The following is a 17,896-nucleotide window of genomic DNA, read 5'->3' on the forward strand; positions in this document are numbered from 1 at the left end:
GGAATAGTGTCTCTTTGGGAGTGGGGCTCTGATGTGGAATCTTGTTCTTCTTCGAGTGTCCTTTTATCCTTGTACTGCTCTCCTTTTCCTTTCGCAAAAAAACTCCCAAAAAAACCCTTGTAGGCACAGGTGCTCACAAGAAGTCCAATAATTCTGTATTAAACGGGGAGCCCACAGTTCCCCCGACTTGGGGCTCGGCCAAGGCTGAGGCGCTGGGACCCAGTCCTGCTCCTCCTACAGCAAGAGGCCGGCCGTGCCGACCGCGGCTCCAACACACGTTTTTTATTCGGCATCACAAAACAAGCCCGTTCGCCTCCGAAGGCTTTTAAGCACTGCGCGGTTCCTAAAATCAGGCGAACGGTCAGTGAGAACTGGACCCGACCGTGAGGGGACTTCCTGCGCCGCCGTCCCCATCTTATGGCAGGCGGGGGGAGACCCGCCACCACCATCACGTGACTTCCGGGTAAGGCCGCCGCCGCGCGCGGGCGGAGGGTCGGGGCCAGCGCTCTGCCATCGTGGCCGTGCCGTGGCCGTGCCGGGACTGGTCTCCCCGGGACTGGTCTCCCTGGGACTGGTCTCCCCGCCCTCTCGAACAGTCGCTCTGTGAAAACAAGAGCCCCGTCAGCCTTCTCGCGCGGCCTGTGCCTCGCCCCCCGGGCCTGGTGGTGGTTGCGGTGTAGGCCTCGGCACCATGGATCCGTTTTTGACTCTGCTGCACTCTTTCTCTTCGAGCTTGTCGGACACTGAGCTTTCTTCCCTGAAGTTTCTCTGCCGGGGGAAAATTGGGAAAAGGAAGCTTGAGTGTGTCCGAAGTGGTGTGGAGCTCTTCAACATCCTCCTCGAGCAGCAGCTGATTGCAAGCGACAAGGTAGCGTTTCTTGAAGGCTTGTTTGCGAGCATTAAAAGAGAAGATTTGGTCTCGCAGCTAAAGCAGTTCGTAGAGGAAGGAGAAGTTAATGCTCCTGATGATCAACCAGATGTGCATGAAAAGCGTAGGTGGCTTTTTTTTTTTTAATTTCACATTCTCCCCCCTCCCCAGGCAAACCCAGTAAGTCTGTACGCATCCTCTAGCTGTGGGTATGCTTCGAGCAAACGCAGAGCAAGGCTGCCCTCAGCTGCCAGCTGTAGCTGAGCCCACAGCTAAGGGTGCTTCTGCTACTAACTGCTGCATGGGACTGTGTTGTATCCTGGAAACGTACCGTGAGGACAGCATAATACTGCAAACAGCTTTCTGGGGTGGAAATTTCTTAGCTTTTTTTATTCATTGGTCACTTGCAAATCATGTTATGTACCTGGTATTCTGAGTATATACAGTGGCTTTCCAGAACATGGTGTGACTTTCAGTATGTGCAATGCAGCAAGAGTAATAGCATTTTGCTAAATAAAACCAAAACAACCAATTTTTAAAAATTGTCTCATATTTTGTAGTAAATCCATCACTAACTGGATATATTTATGCCATTTCAGGTCTTCAGAAGGCAGCTATTGACGTCATATGTGAAAATGTGGGGAGAGACTGGAGAATGCTGATACGAAAAGTTGGCCTTTCTGAAGTGAAAATAGAAAGAATAGTGGCAGCCAATCCGTTGAACTTGCATGAACAGTTGGTTCAGTCACTTCGAGAGTGGCAGAGATGGAAGGGAAAAGATGCAAAGGTGGCTGATTTAATAAAAGGTCTTCGGGAATGTAATCTCAATTTGGTGGCAGACAAAGTTGAACAGAAGCTCTTAACACTGAACACTGGAACGAGGTGAAATCAATATAAAAACACTTCCATGTCCCACAGATATGGATGAAAAAAGTAAAAGTGCCACCTTCTCTTCTGAACTAAAATCAGTATCATTGTTTCTGTCACTTATTCTGCCATTAATTTATGTGCCTTAATAGGTTGATTTGCGGTCAGATGAAGAGTAACGTAAAAACCAATTCCTTTCAGGTAATGCTTTGTAGTTTGATGCTTCCTTTAAGAGATTTTAACTTTTAGAAGACCTAAACTCCGTTTTGTAGAAATTCTCACACATTTGTTCTACCACCCCCCTGAAAACAAGATTTGCTTTACTGCAGGTACTTTTCAGACATCCGTGGGATACTTCAGAGGCAACTGTAATTTTAAATTTCACAGAGAGGTTGGGTGTTTTTTTTTGAGGCCTATTATAACTGTACTGTAAAAGGGAGGAGTAGACCTCTTAGCTTTGTACTGGGTTTTCTTTTTGAGTACCATAAAATAGTATCTTCCATAATTTGTCAAATACATATGCTCTTTGTAAAAGTTTACTAAGATGACTGTAACCTCAGGCCTCAAGACTGTAGTGCAAGAGGGCTAGTAACTCCTGTGGTGGCTTTTTCTTGGCAGAAAATGTGCCTGGGTTGAAAATGAACTAGTTGAAATTAAATGTCTATATCAAGTGCCCTCATCATCCTGAAGGAGATGTTCTCCTGAAACTACCAGAGAAATTGTGTGTGTCTCACAGATGTTTACAGCAGCCTCTTTTTACTGCCATGAATGTTTTAAGATTCTTTACTAGGAATCCTTCCATAACCTATACCAGAGAGTCTGGTCATGTCTGCTGGAAGTTGCAGCTCACCTCGTAAGTAAGCTGCAGTTATCTGTGCTCTTGGTAACAAAAGCGTGTACTGTAACAAAAGCCTAGAAGAAAAATTGGTTTCTTTTTAGTGGAGGGGTGTAAGGGCCTACTGAGAGCAAATATATAGTATATTTTTCCCTAGTGATATCCTGTGAGGATCAGGTGTCTTTCTCCACAATTTGTGATCTTCAAAGATTGCTCCAGATCCAGTAGCTGTTCCAGGTCCTCTGCAACTTTTTAGTTCATTCCTGTTCCTTGATTTTTTTTTTTTTTTAAAGTGGTTGTAACCAACTCACAGAGGAGGATTCATGAACAAGACCAGATTCAGTTTTCAGCTTTAATTTGGAACAGACTTCAAAAAATGGCCTTCATGCCTAACCTAAGGCTGGAAAAATTGCACAAGCTTCAGGACATGCAGGGTTGTAGAGGCCTCTGGGGACTATCCCCTATACGAGGGGGGGAAAAAAAATCCTCTGAAATCATTATTGCTTGAATGAGTAGGATTGTTTGTTACTGCAAACATCCTTCTAACTACATACGTAGATACTTGAAGAGGAGAGGCATCTTTTTTTGCTACTGTACCTGTGTGACTTTTAGCTCCTTTCAGGTTCTTTTTACACGGTGCCAATACTGTGAAGGCCGGGTGTCAGCATATAATATACCACTACTCTGTATAAATGTTGTGACATTCATAATTTTCAAGGTTTTGTTGCAGTTGGTGCCTGTAGTTTAGACAATGACACTTGAATATTTGATTGTAGTTAATGGAAACTGTTGTAACGTGGACTTACCTTTTCATTAAGGTTCTTCCCTAAATGTTTCTCTCAAGTATTTTTCTAATCTAGTATATTACATTGTATCCAAGCAAAGGTGCAGTGGGTAATACAGAAGTTCCCACGAGTTGCCTTTTGGGCAGATACAGTTCTCCAAGTACTTGTCAGTATCAATTGTTGATTCCAGTCTTCCAGGAGGAGATACAGTGCTGTGCTTTAGCTAAATCACTAGCTCAAATGTTTTGGAGGTTTTTGTTTAATAGATATGATCTCCATTCTACAGTATTTAAAGAAAATGATTGCCTCAGACTTTTTTTCCTTCAAGCCTCTAAGCAATCTTTGTGAGCAGAGTGGAATAGAAGTGAAGTAGGAAGATGAATTATGTTTGTGGTGAAACAGCTCTGCAACAGTTCCAGGTTCAATCTGTCTGGTAACATGTTTTTCTTACACACTAGTAATAAGTCTTCTGGTTCACAGAACATAGATTTATCTGGAATATGAAAAGATGTATATTGCCTGCTGCATATAACAAGGATATTTTAAGAATAACTTGTTACTTGTAGCCAAGCACTCATCAGCTACAAGAAATATTCTGCCTCAGAAGATAAAAACCTTTTGTTTCTTTAAGGATTTCTACATACTGGATGTTTTACTGCATATGAAAGCAATGACCGAGACTGCATCAATCTGTGCAGTACCTCAGGGCCAATTAAAACTGTTTTTATTAGAGATTAAAAAGTTGATTATGTGAGAACAAAATCAAATGGAAAAAATGGAGCAAAGGGAACAAAAATTTTTTATTGGGAGGAGGGATAAGGGAAAAGGGTGCAATTTGTAAGGAAATGTTTTGTGATCCAGTTAGCAATCGTTTATTTTCAAAGTATTGTGGACTCAAATACATGTATTTTTGTAACTTGAATTATAGTTTTGAATAAATTTTGTGCACATTTCATTAAAAAAATAATTCCTTAAAAAGAAAAGGAATGGAACTGGTTTTTTTATATTATGGATTTCTGTCTGTGATGACATCTCTAATTGGGAGAAGTTAAGGACACCTTTAAAGCAAGGAGTGGTGCTAAACAGGCCTTATGTTACCAATGTCCTTCTTGCAACATTAAAAAAAAAGGCAAAAAAGCTTTGTCATTGAGTTTCTCAGGAGTGCTAAAAAGGCTATAGCTTTCCTAGCAGGAGTAGCATTTGAATGCTGTCACTCAGGGAAGTGTAAGAAAAAAAAATTCTCTGCCAGCCCTCAGGAGCCTAAAATCGAGTCACAGTGCAGCGTCTGCATGGGAGATAGGCCTTCGGTGAGTAAGTGCCTTACAATTGTCTTCTCTGCTAGTCATGCTGTGGTTTGGGTGTTGTATTTGTTCTATAATTACTTAAAAATGTAGTTTATGGCTTATTCTAAACCTGTTCAGGCTTTTGGAGGATGTGTTCAGAAGTTAAATTGATAGAGGCTTCGGTGTTCTGTGAAGCACATACTGGCACTGAAGTGTTAGCGCACACTTAAAGCTTTGAATGTGTAAGAAAAGTAATTTAATTACCCATTTTACTCTATGCTACTCTGCAAGAGTATCTGCCTGTGAGGAATTAATAAAACCTTTTCCTCTTGGTCTCTTGAGAGTCTTGTTTCCTTACAGCCTTTAGAAAACAGCACATCAAAACATGTTGAGAGTAAAAAGTGTCATGTCAGGAGAATTCTCAGTTTTGGAGGATTGTTTCTCCATGTTGCTTCACATGCCCTTCCAGTACTTGCTTGCCATTTCCTATGATTTTTGAATATATCAATTATATATCCCATATTAAGTGGGGATTTTTTAACTGCATTATTTTCATTACTGAGTTAAAGTTTTCTAGACTTCTAATTAAGAATGCTTTTGCACAAATTGGTTGTCAGGAATATTTCAAATGCAATGCTTTGCTTTCCTTTTCCTCCATTCCCCACACACAGGCAGCTGTATTTCCTTCAGCCTTTGCTTCAGTCCTAAAATAATTGGCTACTTTCTAAAATTTAATTGCTTCATTTAATTTTCTAATGCAAAAAGCTTAGTAACGTATGCTTTATCTCCCAAGTTCTCTCTGGCACTCAGCATGTTCAGACTTTTTGATTGAGTATTTTTCAATTGAAATTTATTTCTAATCACGGTCTTTGTTTCTTTCACAATTATCAAAAGGTGGTTTGTGCTGTTCCTCCCATTCCCTGCATGGATAACCTATGTCCTTAAAATGTGTTCCAGCACAGAAACTATTTTTCTAAGTTGTTTTCCCTCTTTGATTTATTATTTCTTTTCTCTGCCAGTGTTTTTATTGAAGTATGCACTGGTAGAATTTTTAGAAACTAGTTCACTGTTTCAATCATATACCAGAAAAGTAGGAATCATGGTGGTGAGATGAGGGGTAGAGGTAGGGGTTTCAAGTAAAGGTTCAAGAACGTTTGAAGAATCTATCTTTGCATTCGTAAAAAATTTCATAGCTGAGGATTGCTTAACATTAAGAGGGTGTGTTGCAATGGGTTCTGGGAATTGTAGGTTTACAGACAGGGAAGCACAGCCTTACTCAGCTGCCGGGAAAGTGCAGATTAATGTAGGCTTCTGCGTGGGAATCTGTGTGGATCAAATTTACAGGCACTCTTAATGATTAAACAGGCATAAGTTTCATCCAGAGCTATTTCTGCTACTGTTTCATTCTTGAGAGCATTACACATTTCTTAAAACAGACTAAAACAGCTTTGTTCTTGTAAAATTTTTTGTAATACGCGTTACTAAAATATGTTAAGTTGGTAACACTGAGTTTAAATTTGGCAATTCCTGTGATTTGATCAGTGTTGGAAGTTGAAAACTTTTTCGTCGTTTTCGAAATATGCCATGTGTACAGTTCTTGTGTGGATGGTGACATAGCTTTCCTTTCTTTCAGCTTGGGGTTTAGTTTGTCTAATAGAAGGGTAGCACTGTGTTTCTGGCAGGTCACAGTACTTAAAGACAGCTTCAAAGTAACCAGCTATTGTAGCGAAGTTAAGGGTTTGTATGTGTTCTCTAAGACTCTGAAGAGATTGGTATAGAAAAAAAAAAAACCTCTAAAAGAGGTTTTAAGGATTACATCTCCAGTACAATGTAGTAAGTACCTTTGCTAAGGAAAACAGCTTAATGTCAGCTTTGTGTGTCTAATGCCAGCTAGCAAACTGGCATTTTTATTTACTTCATAGTGTTCAAGCCTTCAGACCAGGCTCTTGTACTGTGTGAAGTTACATGGAGATAAAACTGGGCCATTGTCATCGGAGATGTAAAAAAAATCCAGATGTAAAAAACATCCAACATATTTCTGTGGTAGCTGTTTTATTTACAGGTGAGCCTGGTTTTATATAACTTTTGTGTAAAGCAATAATCTTGCAGTTAAAATTGCTAACAATTTTTATAATGTTTTCTTTTCCATTTCTTAATTCTGTTATTCCTATTGATCCCAGCAGGAGAAGTAACTTCAGAAAATAATTTGCAGGATTTAATCAGCGAGCATTTCTTATTGTAGTCTTTTAAAAGGGTTTTAAAAGGGTCTTTTAAAATACTGCAATACCCTTTTAAAAGGCTTTTTTAACTTTTAAAAGGGTTTTAACAGCTATTCTGTAAGTGTGCACACTACCTGTGGCAAAGATTGTCCAAAGGGATGTATGAAGACTGCATGTCTGTACAAAAATTGGTAAGTGATTTTTGTATGCAAACCTGGTATCGGATTTTATATACGGTGAGCATATAAAGTGTGAGTAATTTTTGGTATAAAAATTGAGCTACAAAACCTTTCTTGTCGTTAATGTCAATATGTGAACAATCGAGCTAAATGGTTATCTTTTTTTCCCCACCAGTGGTCTCCCTGCGAGGTGCTTCCTGTCTCTTCTAGGCATATTGCCAACTTTTGAAAAAAAATTGCAGAGAAAATGTGAATTAAAAGGGTGCAGCACCTGGCAGGTCTGGGCCCATGGTTTCTGGGACCCACATCCTGTATATTTTTTCTTTATGTTATGCTCAATGTAAGCAGAATTTAGTCACAGCTTCCTGGCTGCAAAGTCCCTAATGTGGGAAACCCTGGATAGCCTGAATTACCCCCAAAGCCATTATTCCCATGGCAACCGCCGGGCACAGCAGCACATGGGGCATGTGGCTGCAGCACCCCATCTTCTGGCTGTCCCAGCCGGCTGAATAATGTTTGGAAGTTGTTACTAATTGTGAGATTTGCTGCAGTCTCCAGTCAGTGACCATGTCAAACATCCAAGCTCTGAGTGCAGGAATGTAAAATGACATTTCTTGACTGAATTATCTCCTTTCGGTTCTACTGCCCCATTGGGACAGAGCGCAGGGCTAGACATTAAGAAATTTACTTTCAACATTTTTCTAACCAACAGTTTAGCATGTGGTGCTTCCATTTCTGTATACAGCTTCAGCATTAAAATTCAAACCTGTGCCTAACTGCATGTTTGTACATGAAATAGCTAATATATATGCAGATGAATGAAAACTAATTAGAGCTAAAACCAACGAAGTGTACATTTCTAGTTAACGGCTACTTGCAGCTCTGTTATATACCATCTAAATAAGTTATTCACTGTGGACTTGCTCGTACAATTTTCTGTAAAATGTATTCTACTTCTTACAAAAAATAGCACTTTGATGCTAAAGAACTTCGTGTCTCATGTTTCCATAAGGTACATGTGATTCTTTAAATCAAAATATCAAATTCCACATCTGGTCTGTGAATTTTAAGGAATATTAAATGTTACGGTATATCTTAGATGACTGTATTTATAAGGCTTCACTCCATGCAGTATTTTTTCGTTTCATTTCCTGGAACTGCATAGTTACGAGCACTCCAAACCTGACTCACATCAACCCCTTTTTTCATGTGACTGAATGAGGGAATAAGAATTTAAACCCCTTAGTTTCATGTTAGACAAACATAATAAAACAGTAACATGAGTAAGTACCTTAATGTGAGCAAGAGGCACCCACAAACTGTGGACTTTAATTGTAAGAGTAATTCTGTGGATGGGACCCTCATTTTCCACCCTGCATTCAGTACATGAATAAAAGCCTGGGGAAGGAAGGTGTCCAAGCTGCTTTGGTGCTTAGCCAAGATCCCAAACAGTCCTTGAGTTCCTCGGCATATGTAAGTGATGCTTGTGCTTCCTACAGCCTCTGTGGGTAACTAAGAGCAGCTTGGGATACTCCGATCGTGATTTTTCTCCCTAGGAATATCTCTTTCTTTCTCCTCGTTTTGCTTAAAGTGGGAATGGACATGGGAATCCTCATCAGAGCCCTAGAAATTCCTGATTCTCCAGTAATCATTTCCACTGGATAAGCTACTGAGTGTGAAAGGATCAGATAATTTTGCAGCTTAAAAGCCAAAGACAGATTTCACCTGTCTTTACTTCTGTGAATTAGGGTTTGCAGAAGTGTCTAGACCAACAGTCTCAAAGCAGGTACCTTTGCAAAAACAGCTGGAGTATTTAACCAACTTTAATATCAATCAACACCTTTGAAAATCCTGAGTTTACTTTTGCACATAATGTAATGCCATTATTTGTGCATTTTCTAGGTTAGTATTCTTATTGTTTTGTAGAGTATTATTATGCAACCTATTGCATTTAGGTTGAACTGAATTTTTTAAGGGTGACTGTTTTAATAATTGGTGATTCAAATAGGATTGTGCCACGTCTTCTGCCAGAAGAGGTCTTACCAGCAAAGTCTGATGTCTGTTGCTCAGGTCTGAGTTGTGGGGAGCTCAGTTTTGTGAGGTCTGAGAAGTTCCCACAGGCTAATTCAGATAAATTAGAGAAAGAATGATGGAGAAATTAGATTACAGCTTCTTTTATTTGAACAGTACCTGAAGTGCCCCATAGGTTTGTCCCATTTTCTCCTTTAAAAAGTTACGTTCATCCCTTTTCTCCCTCCTGCAAACTCATCCCCCCCCCCCAATCATTAAATGTTGAATAATTATAAAACACAAGCCTGAGGGAGGACAAACACTGGTTTTCTTGGTGGTTTGAAGAGGACTGACATTTTCCTGAATCATCCCTCATTATTCAGACAGCCCATTCCAATGGTTTTTAATGTATTCAAATAGGATATGACAACCGCAGTGAGGGAAAAATGGGCATGGATGGAATTGCCATAGTACCTGTAAGCAGGTCAGGGAATATCCTGTTTTTGAAACGTTATCATGTCAAATGTTACAGCAGCAGTGGCAGCTTCCTGTTTTTTCCATGCAAAGAGAAGTAATGGGGAGCTGCTGGCTGAAGAACACTGCCAGCTTCTTTTGGTCACGTATTTTGGTATTACAAAGGTGGCATTATTGAAGGCAGACAAAAAGCCTCTAATCATGCAACCAAACTGAACCCTAGGAGCTGAAAAACCCTTTCTTTGTGTACTCATAAACCTTGCTAAGAACTAACTGGTGTCCATATATGCAGGCTTTTCTGCAGCATTTTGGCTGCAAACTGAGACAGATAGGAAATGCTATCTCTATGAGCACCGAAAATTGGGAGTCAAGAACCTTCCCCCACTGCGACTACTGGACATCCTGACCTCCGCAGAATGTATGCTAAAACAACCCAATCTAGCAAAATATCACTGGATGTGGTACCTAAAACTCCAAATTGTCACTGTAGATTTTGGCTGGCATAAAATCTGATGATTCTGTTTGCAGCAAAAATCTGGTACTGCAGAATTTAGTTTTGCTGTATCACTTACGCTGAACGTTCCCCTTATTAGCTGAATATCCATGGACACGTAGCAGGTAAATGCTGAATACTTACACAAGGAACATTACTGTTTGTACACAGCTTAAAGATGTATCGGAATTAAACCTGTGCCATGTTACTTTGGTGAAAGGAAGCTGTACAGTTTATTATGGGAGACAAAGTGTTGGATATGAAAATGATGCGCCTCCCAAATCCTTATATGCTTGTGTATGTGTATCTACACATATCTCTATATGTGTGTGTATGTAGCATGTGTATACATATGCATACATACACACACCCTTAAGTAAAGTTATTTGATGTAATCTGGAATAGAAGACTTTCCTGAGAGGGTTATTTCTCAATACTGCTTCTCAAACTTTAGTCTGCCACTTACAAGCTGTATACTGTGCTGTACTATCTCTGTAAAGAAATATATCCCTATGACAATCTCCAGGAGCAGCCCTAGTTTTGCTAGAAACAATGGTGGTGTATTTTGGGGCCAACACTAAATATTAAGTACAAATTCAGGGCCAGCTGCTGCATCTTCAAGAGACAGAGCAAAAGTGACTAAGCCATTGTTTTAATCTCCCAGATTTAAATGTGGGTTGGCTTAATTCCTAGTATATGTTAGAGCAGTCATCAGTTACTGTAATTTTCAGTATTTTCCTTCAATTTAATACTTTGGGTCAATACAAAATCTGTGATGATGACATTAACCCTCTGTTTTCTACCCTGTTACTTCTCTCTTTCAGGCAGCAGCTGTAGACACCAAATAAATGATTTAACAGGCACAGTGCAGTTTGGAAATCATATACCTGACCAAAGTGAACGGAAGAATCCTTCCTTCTCGTTCTGCATGCACTTTCATGGTGCCCCTAGATGATTACAGCAGAAGATAGGTGAGTGCCTACCATTTCAGTCTTTGGCTTTGCAGGTAAAAAGTACAAAGAATGAGTTAGTGCCAAGTTCCTCGATGGCTTTTGTGGCAAAAGCAACAATTCACTAGGCTGAAACTGCCAAATTAGTCTTGCCTTGGCTAGACTTAATATTTCACATTTGTCTATGAAGAAATGTTAATGATTCCTGGAAGTTTTAGGCATTCAAAATTGTTTAAGGGACAAAAGGAAATTATAAGTTTATTTGGATTTGCAAGAGGATCTGACCTGTATTTGGAGTACGGACTGATTGATTGTATGTAACACAAAAGGAAAAAGTGACTGATATTCCTCTAGCTCTTTGTGCAAAAGCTTAAGTGCATCATGGCAGCTTAACTTACAGGCCTAAGTTAGAACCTGTTCGTGAGTCAATATTTATGTTGACTCTTTTAAATGTGAATTACAATGCAAACAGATGGTTAGGTCAAATGGTCTTTAATATGAACTGTGTTCAGGAGAACAAGGAATTTAGCTTTGACATAAATCATTTGCCCTGCTTGTTATGGCACAGATGAACAATGTCAGGTCTGCTGTTTTTTCTGAGTTATTCCCCTTTATATCTTACACATGGCTTTCAGCCATTTCTTAAATGTTTTGTTGTTATTCTCACTTCATTTAAGGATTAACTTAAGACAACAGCAAGGCTTTTTCAGCTTTTGTCAACCTTCCTAGAACTAATGATTTCTTAACCAAGAGCAGGGAGAGAACTACCTTTCATACCTTTTTCTCTTGCTTTTTTCTCTTGCAAGCTACATGCCATGTAATCTTACTTTCAGCAATTAGATTGTAAATGGCTTTTTATTTAATAACTGCCAGAATTAATTCATTGTAATTTGACAAAAGTTACATAAATACAAAGGAACAAGGCATTCGGGCAAACAGAAAAAGGCAAAAAGAAAACTCAAGTGACTAAGAGTATTATCTGGCGCAACACAGGGACAAATATTTTGTTGGTAGCCGAGATGAATCAAAAGACTACATGTAAAGACCTTAGTGGCAGCTGAGGACATGCTGGATCAAACCTCAGGTGAAGATAAAGATACTCCTGTAAGATGCTTGAACTCTGAGGAGTGACCCACAGGTCAAGGAGCAGAAGCTGCTTATATGTAGTCTGACTCCAGTTAGCGCAGGCAACGTGAACTGGGGTGTTCGTGCTCATAAATGTCCATATGGGTGGGTGGGTGGGTGTGTGTGTGTCACTGTTACCCCTGCTGCCACCACTGTCATCTCCGCAGGATGCTGCTCTGCTGTGAGTTTCTGTACACGCCACCATAGTGTGGGTACCGCTGCTCGCACAAAGCCAAGCCTCATCTGGGACTTCGCACTTGTGTCTTTGGGACAGACAGAAAGCCATGTTATGACAGTATCAAACAGGACGTTAATGTAATTATAGCAGCATTAGCTTCAGTTTCCACTGTAAGTACTGCTCAGTAGTAGCTCTCCGAAGCTGCATAAGTCTTGCTCTGGTCTTAACAACAGATTTTTTTTTTTCTCCAGAAGGTGATGCAGAAACTGGCCACTTCAGTCAAGCTTCAGTTGTATAACTGAAAAATTGCTATCAAAGCCAGAAGATTTAGGTATTTTCTCTGGAAAACTTAAGTATTGTACATGATGATTAATAACGTTGCTGGAGGAGATTTTACTGAAGTACATTGCCTTTATAGTTGAGAGGAGAATTATTGGTATATAGACTCTGACTGTGTGTACTGATTGCAGTGGATCCCCTAAACTTCTAATTCCAAGGGCTGCAGAAGGCATTCCTCAGTTTTTAAATTCTTTGTGTGCTCCCTGATCGTAAGTTTTACAGAGGAGATTGCCATGTAGGGGGAAGGTAAATTCAGCCAGGCTAGTATTAGACATACTGCCGATGGCAAGCTAAGAAGAGACACGAGGCCTCACTGTGTTTTTATTCATTGTTAAAAAAGATGCTTTGACAAGGACTTAGGCATCCTTAACACTTATAGCTCAATACCAGGATATCTTAGCAGCACTACAATTATAATTTCAGACAGGATCCCTGAAACTGCCTTTCTTTACAGGGGAATGTGAATCCAGCAGTAGGGATAACCTGTGCAAGCAGGGCGGTGCAGAGGCAATTCCCACTCCTGCTGACATTAGAGAGGATGCTGCTGGCACCCTGTCTTCTCTGTGCAGCGCTGTGGGTTCTCCTCCCCGCTGCGCGTCTCGCCCAGGTCGTGTGCTGTGTGCTCTGGGTTTATAGGTTTGCAGGGAATTTCGCTCAGAGTCATAGTGTTTCTTCAAAAGCTGAGGATGAGACCACTTGCAGCTCTCTTGGCTTCTATGTTGACAGGCATGTGCTACCTCTCATATTTGTTAGTTAAACATCAGCGTACACTTTATGGTGGAGGTATACCACTGAAGGGTAAGGACAGACCAATACAGAAGCAAACGGGGAGGGAATTTACTTAAAAGGACGCTATGATAATTTTGCAAAAGAGGAGAAGCACCACTTACTATATTTCCATTATTTTTCTTAATATTTGTTTCAAGTTGACTTGAGCACTGTTCCCAAAGGTCTTGGTTTTTTCCTCTGGCAAAAGTAGAGCTGCTTTTTCCAAAGTATTGTCTGTTTTCCCTGAAGGTTCTCTTCTGACTCTGATTGCTTTTAAATGTCACTCTGCTGCTTAAGGCTACTAGTAGGTGGTCTGAGCTGAATGTTTACTATTATATGGCTTATACCTATACTTATTTTCCATGTCAGATCCTGACCTAGTAACCTCCTTCTTCTCAAAATGCCGAAGGTGAAATTTATTTTTAAATTACTTGGTTGCCTGGGTAGAATTGCTATTAATCAGAACAGGAAAATAATATCAGAAAATGAACTTTCTTTGACAGCAGTTTAAGTCACCATATCTATTGGCAGATAATTTCATCTGAGCCTTAGGATCACCTTGAAACTGGGAAGTTTTGTTGGCAAAATACATTGCTGCCATTGCAAGTTTCCATAATTTTTAGAATTTTTATCTGTTGGAGTTTTCTGTATGACTTCATTTGGAGGCCATGTTGGTTTTTAGTCACCATCTCAGCCAATTCATTTTAGCAAATTAATATTTTTGGTAAATACTGTGAAGACAGTAGGGAGTTCTAAAATGGTGAAAATAAACATTTAACTCATGTACATAAACTAGTGATTCACTGAAAGTGTTATTTACATTTTCATTTGCCTATAAGCTGAAACTGGTTGCACAGAAAAATCGTTTTGCCTTGTTTACACACATACAACTTGGGACCAACATTATTATCTTCACATACACAGGTTAATATTTCAATTCAGCATGCATCTGAATAATGAAGACAGTGATTGCTGCATACAATTTCATGCAGGCAATGAGCTTGTAATGAAAGGTATGTTATCACTTGAAATCTAGGCAGTTAAGGATTAAAAACAGGCTTAAGTGCTATTTGAGATCTCTTTATTTTTAAAATGCTTTTATCTACTTTATTACTGTATGAAGGACTAATAATAGAAGATCCTGAGTATATAGAAATCATGGTCTACTTTGCTTAGTGCCTACTCCAAAGCCACTTGAAACTGTAGGAGTCTTTGTATAGCAGACAAAGTGGAAAAAAAACCCAATTTTTTTCCTTCAAACTCTGATTTACAGGAACAGAAGCGTTACTTCACATGCAAATCCTTTTTACTCTAGTCAGACTATAAAGCTCATTGCACATATTATTAAAGTAATACAATCTCTTAATTTTATTTTTTCTCTTAACAGGTCTCAAAATATTCTAGAAGCTGAAGCCTCAATTTTGAAATGGTCTGCAGAGAAACCAACTCCTCTTCTTACTCAGGTTCTTGCGGAGTAAACGTGTGCCAAGCTTAATGTCTATAGAGCTCACTCTGGGATCAGTGCATGCAGATACAGGGTGTTTTGGAATAAAAAGAACATAATTCTTTTTTCTTGGTAATTGATTTTTTACATACACTGAGAGATTGCTATGGCTCAGAAGCTCTAGGCTTCAGTCTTGCAAATACAGTAATTTAATTCCAGACCAGTTAAAATTAACAAGACAGACAAACCTTGGGCTGCTAAATCCAAAGCAATGAAGCCGATAACAGCACTGCTTATTTCTGTGGACATTCACATTCATTTTAGTTGCTTCCCTGCAAACAAGCGGTGCTGTTTCTCGCACGTATCCATCATCCCAGCCCAGATTCATCTCACACTGGTTTAGACATCTAAGTGCAGCTCCCACGGCAGGAGTCCAGCTGCCCTAGGCTCCCTCTGTAGTCAATGAGAAGAGACAAGCATCTTGAGCGGGTGATTCATGGACCACACCAAAGATCTGAATCACTCCCATGGAGTGGTTCTCTCAATCCACTGATTACAGAGGCAACCCAGGGTAAATAGGTTCATGATGTAGGTGGTCAGCCAGGTGGAATGTATCCAAACCTGTTCTAGTTAGGCAGGAGCTGCATTATCACAGCTGGTTCTGAATCCTTGACTCCAGTTTCTTCTTCCAATATATTCACAACTATGTCACATGAATCTGGCCTTTCCTAAAAGTATTATTTTTTTAAAAAAAATCTGTAGCTAAATAAGGTGCAACCCTATTGCCCTGAACTTATGACTGAATGCTCTTTTAGGTAGATATCTTTCATTATAGTTCAAAAAAAACCTATTTGAAGATGTGCTGAAATCTGTACATTCACTTAGTGTAGACTACGTTTGCATTAGATATTAGGGGTATATTTCACTCCAGATTGAAATAAATGATACTTTGCTTTAGAAATTCTTTCTAGCTCAAGGGGGTTTGTGCTGCTGTAAATCCATACAAAAAAGATATCAGCTGCAATAATTCTTAACTGCAAAGTGCACAACTGAAGCTGAAAGTGGGTTTGTACTTGAGTGGGCATATGTGTTTTTGGTTGCAGGAATAGCAGCTGAATTTATATTTATGGTCTTGACATAGGTATGATTCCCAATAAAATAAATCATATAAGCTCATCCGGTCTCTTAAGAGTTTTCTACAAGTCTTCAGCTTCTTGTGTGTTTTGTGGAGACTTTCTTCCTGTCAGACACAGTAAGTCCAAATCAAAACCCTCTGACATTTCAGAGCAGCCAATTCTAATTTGATTTACGCCTGCCTAAATCTGACATAGATCCATGTAGACCCATATTATATGAATAAAAAGTCAATGCAAAGAACTGTGTCAAGGCATGGTTTCTAGAAGTCATGGCTTCTGTTGCCAAAGGGCTGACACATTTACTAGTGCACTTATCTTTATACATGGGCATAACCATTAATTACCTCCGTCCTCTTCTCTATAGGCCACCTTCCAGCCTCTTCCCCTCTTGTTCCTTCTCCCTCAGGCAAAGCGTCTCTTCTGTCTAGCAACCTCTGGAGACTTTTGTTACGGTAACAGAATAGTCCAGGTCATGTCTATCTACTGACAAAAGAATAATCAGCGCTGTTGGCAAAAATCCTGTTCTTTCATCTATTCATTTTGGTATGAAATGCCTGAAACGTGTTCAAAATGCATTTTGCTGGTAAGTCATTAAGTCATCTATAAAGGCCAAGGAGTAAATAAGGTACCATCAGCTTGACTCAGAAGGAAAAATAAAAGATTGTGTAGGTGATCTTGGACTATTTTCAGCAGAGGTTTTGTGCTAGCGTAGGGTGGCTTTGAGGCTCACAAAGGAAATTTCAGTACAAATGAACCATAAAGCACTCTGTGAGCAGAGAAAGCAGCGGACGCGGCCTCGCGCTGCTGTGAAGCAAAGTGAGGAACACTTTGCTCCTTCACCTTCGGGTGAGCAGCTCTTCCTCACAGCGAGCGGAGCGGGTGGCACCAGGTGTTTGTCCTCAGAGCGTCGCTGCCAGCAGGGAGGGACCCCAGCACCTCGCGGTGTAAAACCCGCTGCCAGGAAGAGGTTGCTGTTTTGCTGAGCTTAGATAAACATTAGGATCTAATTTATCATGTGACAGGAAAGGAAAACGAGCTTTTTTCCCCCCTCCTCCCGGTTTTTAACAGCTTTTGTTTGAATTTCATCATGTGGTTTTGAGATGTAATGAGTGGAGAGATATTTAACCTGGGCTTCCGAACTGATTACGTTGCTGTCAGCTGATGTAGAGTATGGCTCTTTCTGGATATGTCTACAAGTGTTACATCTCACTAAATGACATGGACAGGGAGCCAGACCTCTTGCTGAACTTACAAAAGAGGCATCATAATTCATTTAGTTAAAAAGATCTGAGCTGCTAGTGCTCTTCATGTCATACGGTATATCTTGGGTTACATGCCCAGGAGGAAGAAAAAAGGAAACCGTTTTCCTTGTACTACAAAGTAAATAGGAATGCTGAGAAATATTTTGGTATTTGCAGAACCTGAGAGTTCTCCTGACCTTATTATTTCATGTGTATTATGAGCAACACAGAGCATTATGCAAAGATCTGATTATTCAGTCTTGTTTGTGGCATTTGAAGCCCTGACCCTATGCTGATCGGCTCTGGGCTACGGTGGACTGCACACAGGGATAGCCATATGGCTTCAGAATCAGGGCTTTCAGATATTTTTAAGATGCCTCAGAAATTCTGCTGTATTCATGGTCTGGACTTTGAGTGTAGCATTTACAAAGTGAGGTACCTAATGAAGGTGTTTGCAGTATATCATGTGGGAGGCATATTCCTAAACTATGATATTCTGGATTCAGGTTCCCTCCTGGACTAAGCCATCCTTTTGGGCATGAATAAATATCTAGCTCTTTATTCATGAGGAGACAGTGCCTCCCTTTCATAGAGAGGCCATTTATATGCCATGGGAACTCTGTTCCCACCTGAGGCTGAAACCCATTTCTCAAGAAAGTGCCTAACCACTGACATTTCCATCTCTCCTCTGAAACTTGTGCC

The 17,896-nt window shown here is 40.0% G+C and overlaps 1 protein-coding gene and 1 long non-coding RNA gene across 4 annotated transcripts; both read left to right on the top strand.

The window, feature by feature from the left end:
- Positions 1–471: 471 nt before the first annotated feature.
- On the top strand, positions 472–4,338 carry FADD (Fas associated via death domain). Its single transcript, XM_074842281.1, has 2 exons — positions 472–992; positions 1,468–4,338. The coding sequence occupies exons 1-2, from the start codon at positions 692–694 to the stop codon at positions 1,752–1,754; spliced, it is 588 nt and encodes a 195-aa protein (XP_074698382.1). The 5' UTR covers positions 472–691; the 3' UTR covers positions 1,755–4,338.
- Positions 4,339–5,351: 1,013 nt separating this feature from the next.
- LOC141930946 (uncharacterized) lies at positions 5,352–14,941 on the top strand. Of its 3 annotated transcripts, XR_012625453.1 has the most exons (6): positions 5,352–6,700; positions 10,838–10,984; positions 12,256–12,436; positions 12,518–12,597; positions 13,060–13,212; positions 14,298–14,941. It is a non-coding gene; the product is annotated as an uncharacterized LOC141930946 (long non-coding RNA). The 3 variants fall into 3 exon arrangements; XR_012625451.1 differs by having other exon boundaries at positions 13,060–14,941; XR_012625452.1 differs by lacking the exons at positions 12,256–12,436; positions 13,060–13,212 and having other exon boundaries at positions 14,761–14,941.
- Positions 14,942–17,896: the final 2,955 nt, after the last annotated feature.

Source organism: Strix aluco, chromosome 16 (genome assembly GCF_031877795.1).
Source record: "Strix aluco isolate bStrAlu1 chromosome 16, bStrAlu1.hap1, whole genome shotgun sequence".
Classification (NCBI taxonomy): domain Eukaryota; kingdom Metazoa; phylum Chordata; class Aves; order Strigiformes; family Strigidae; genus Strix; species Strix aluco.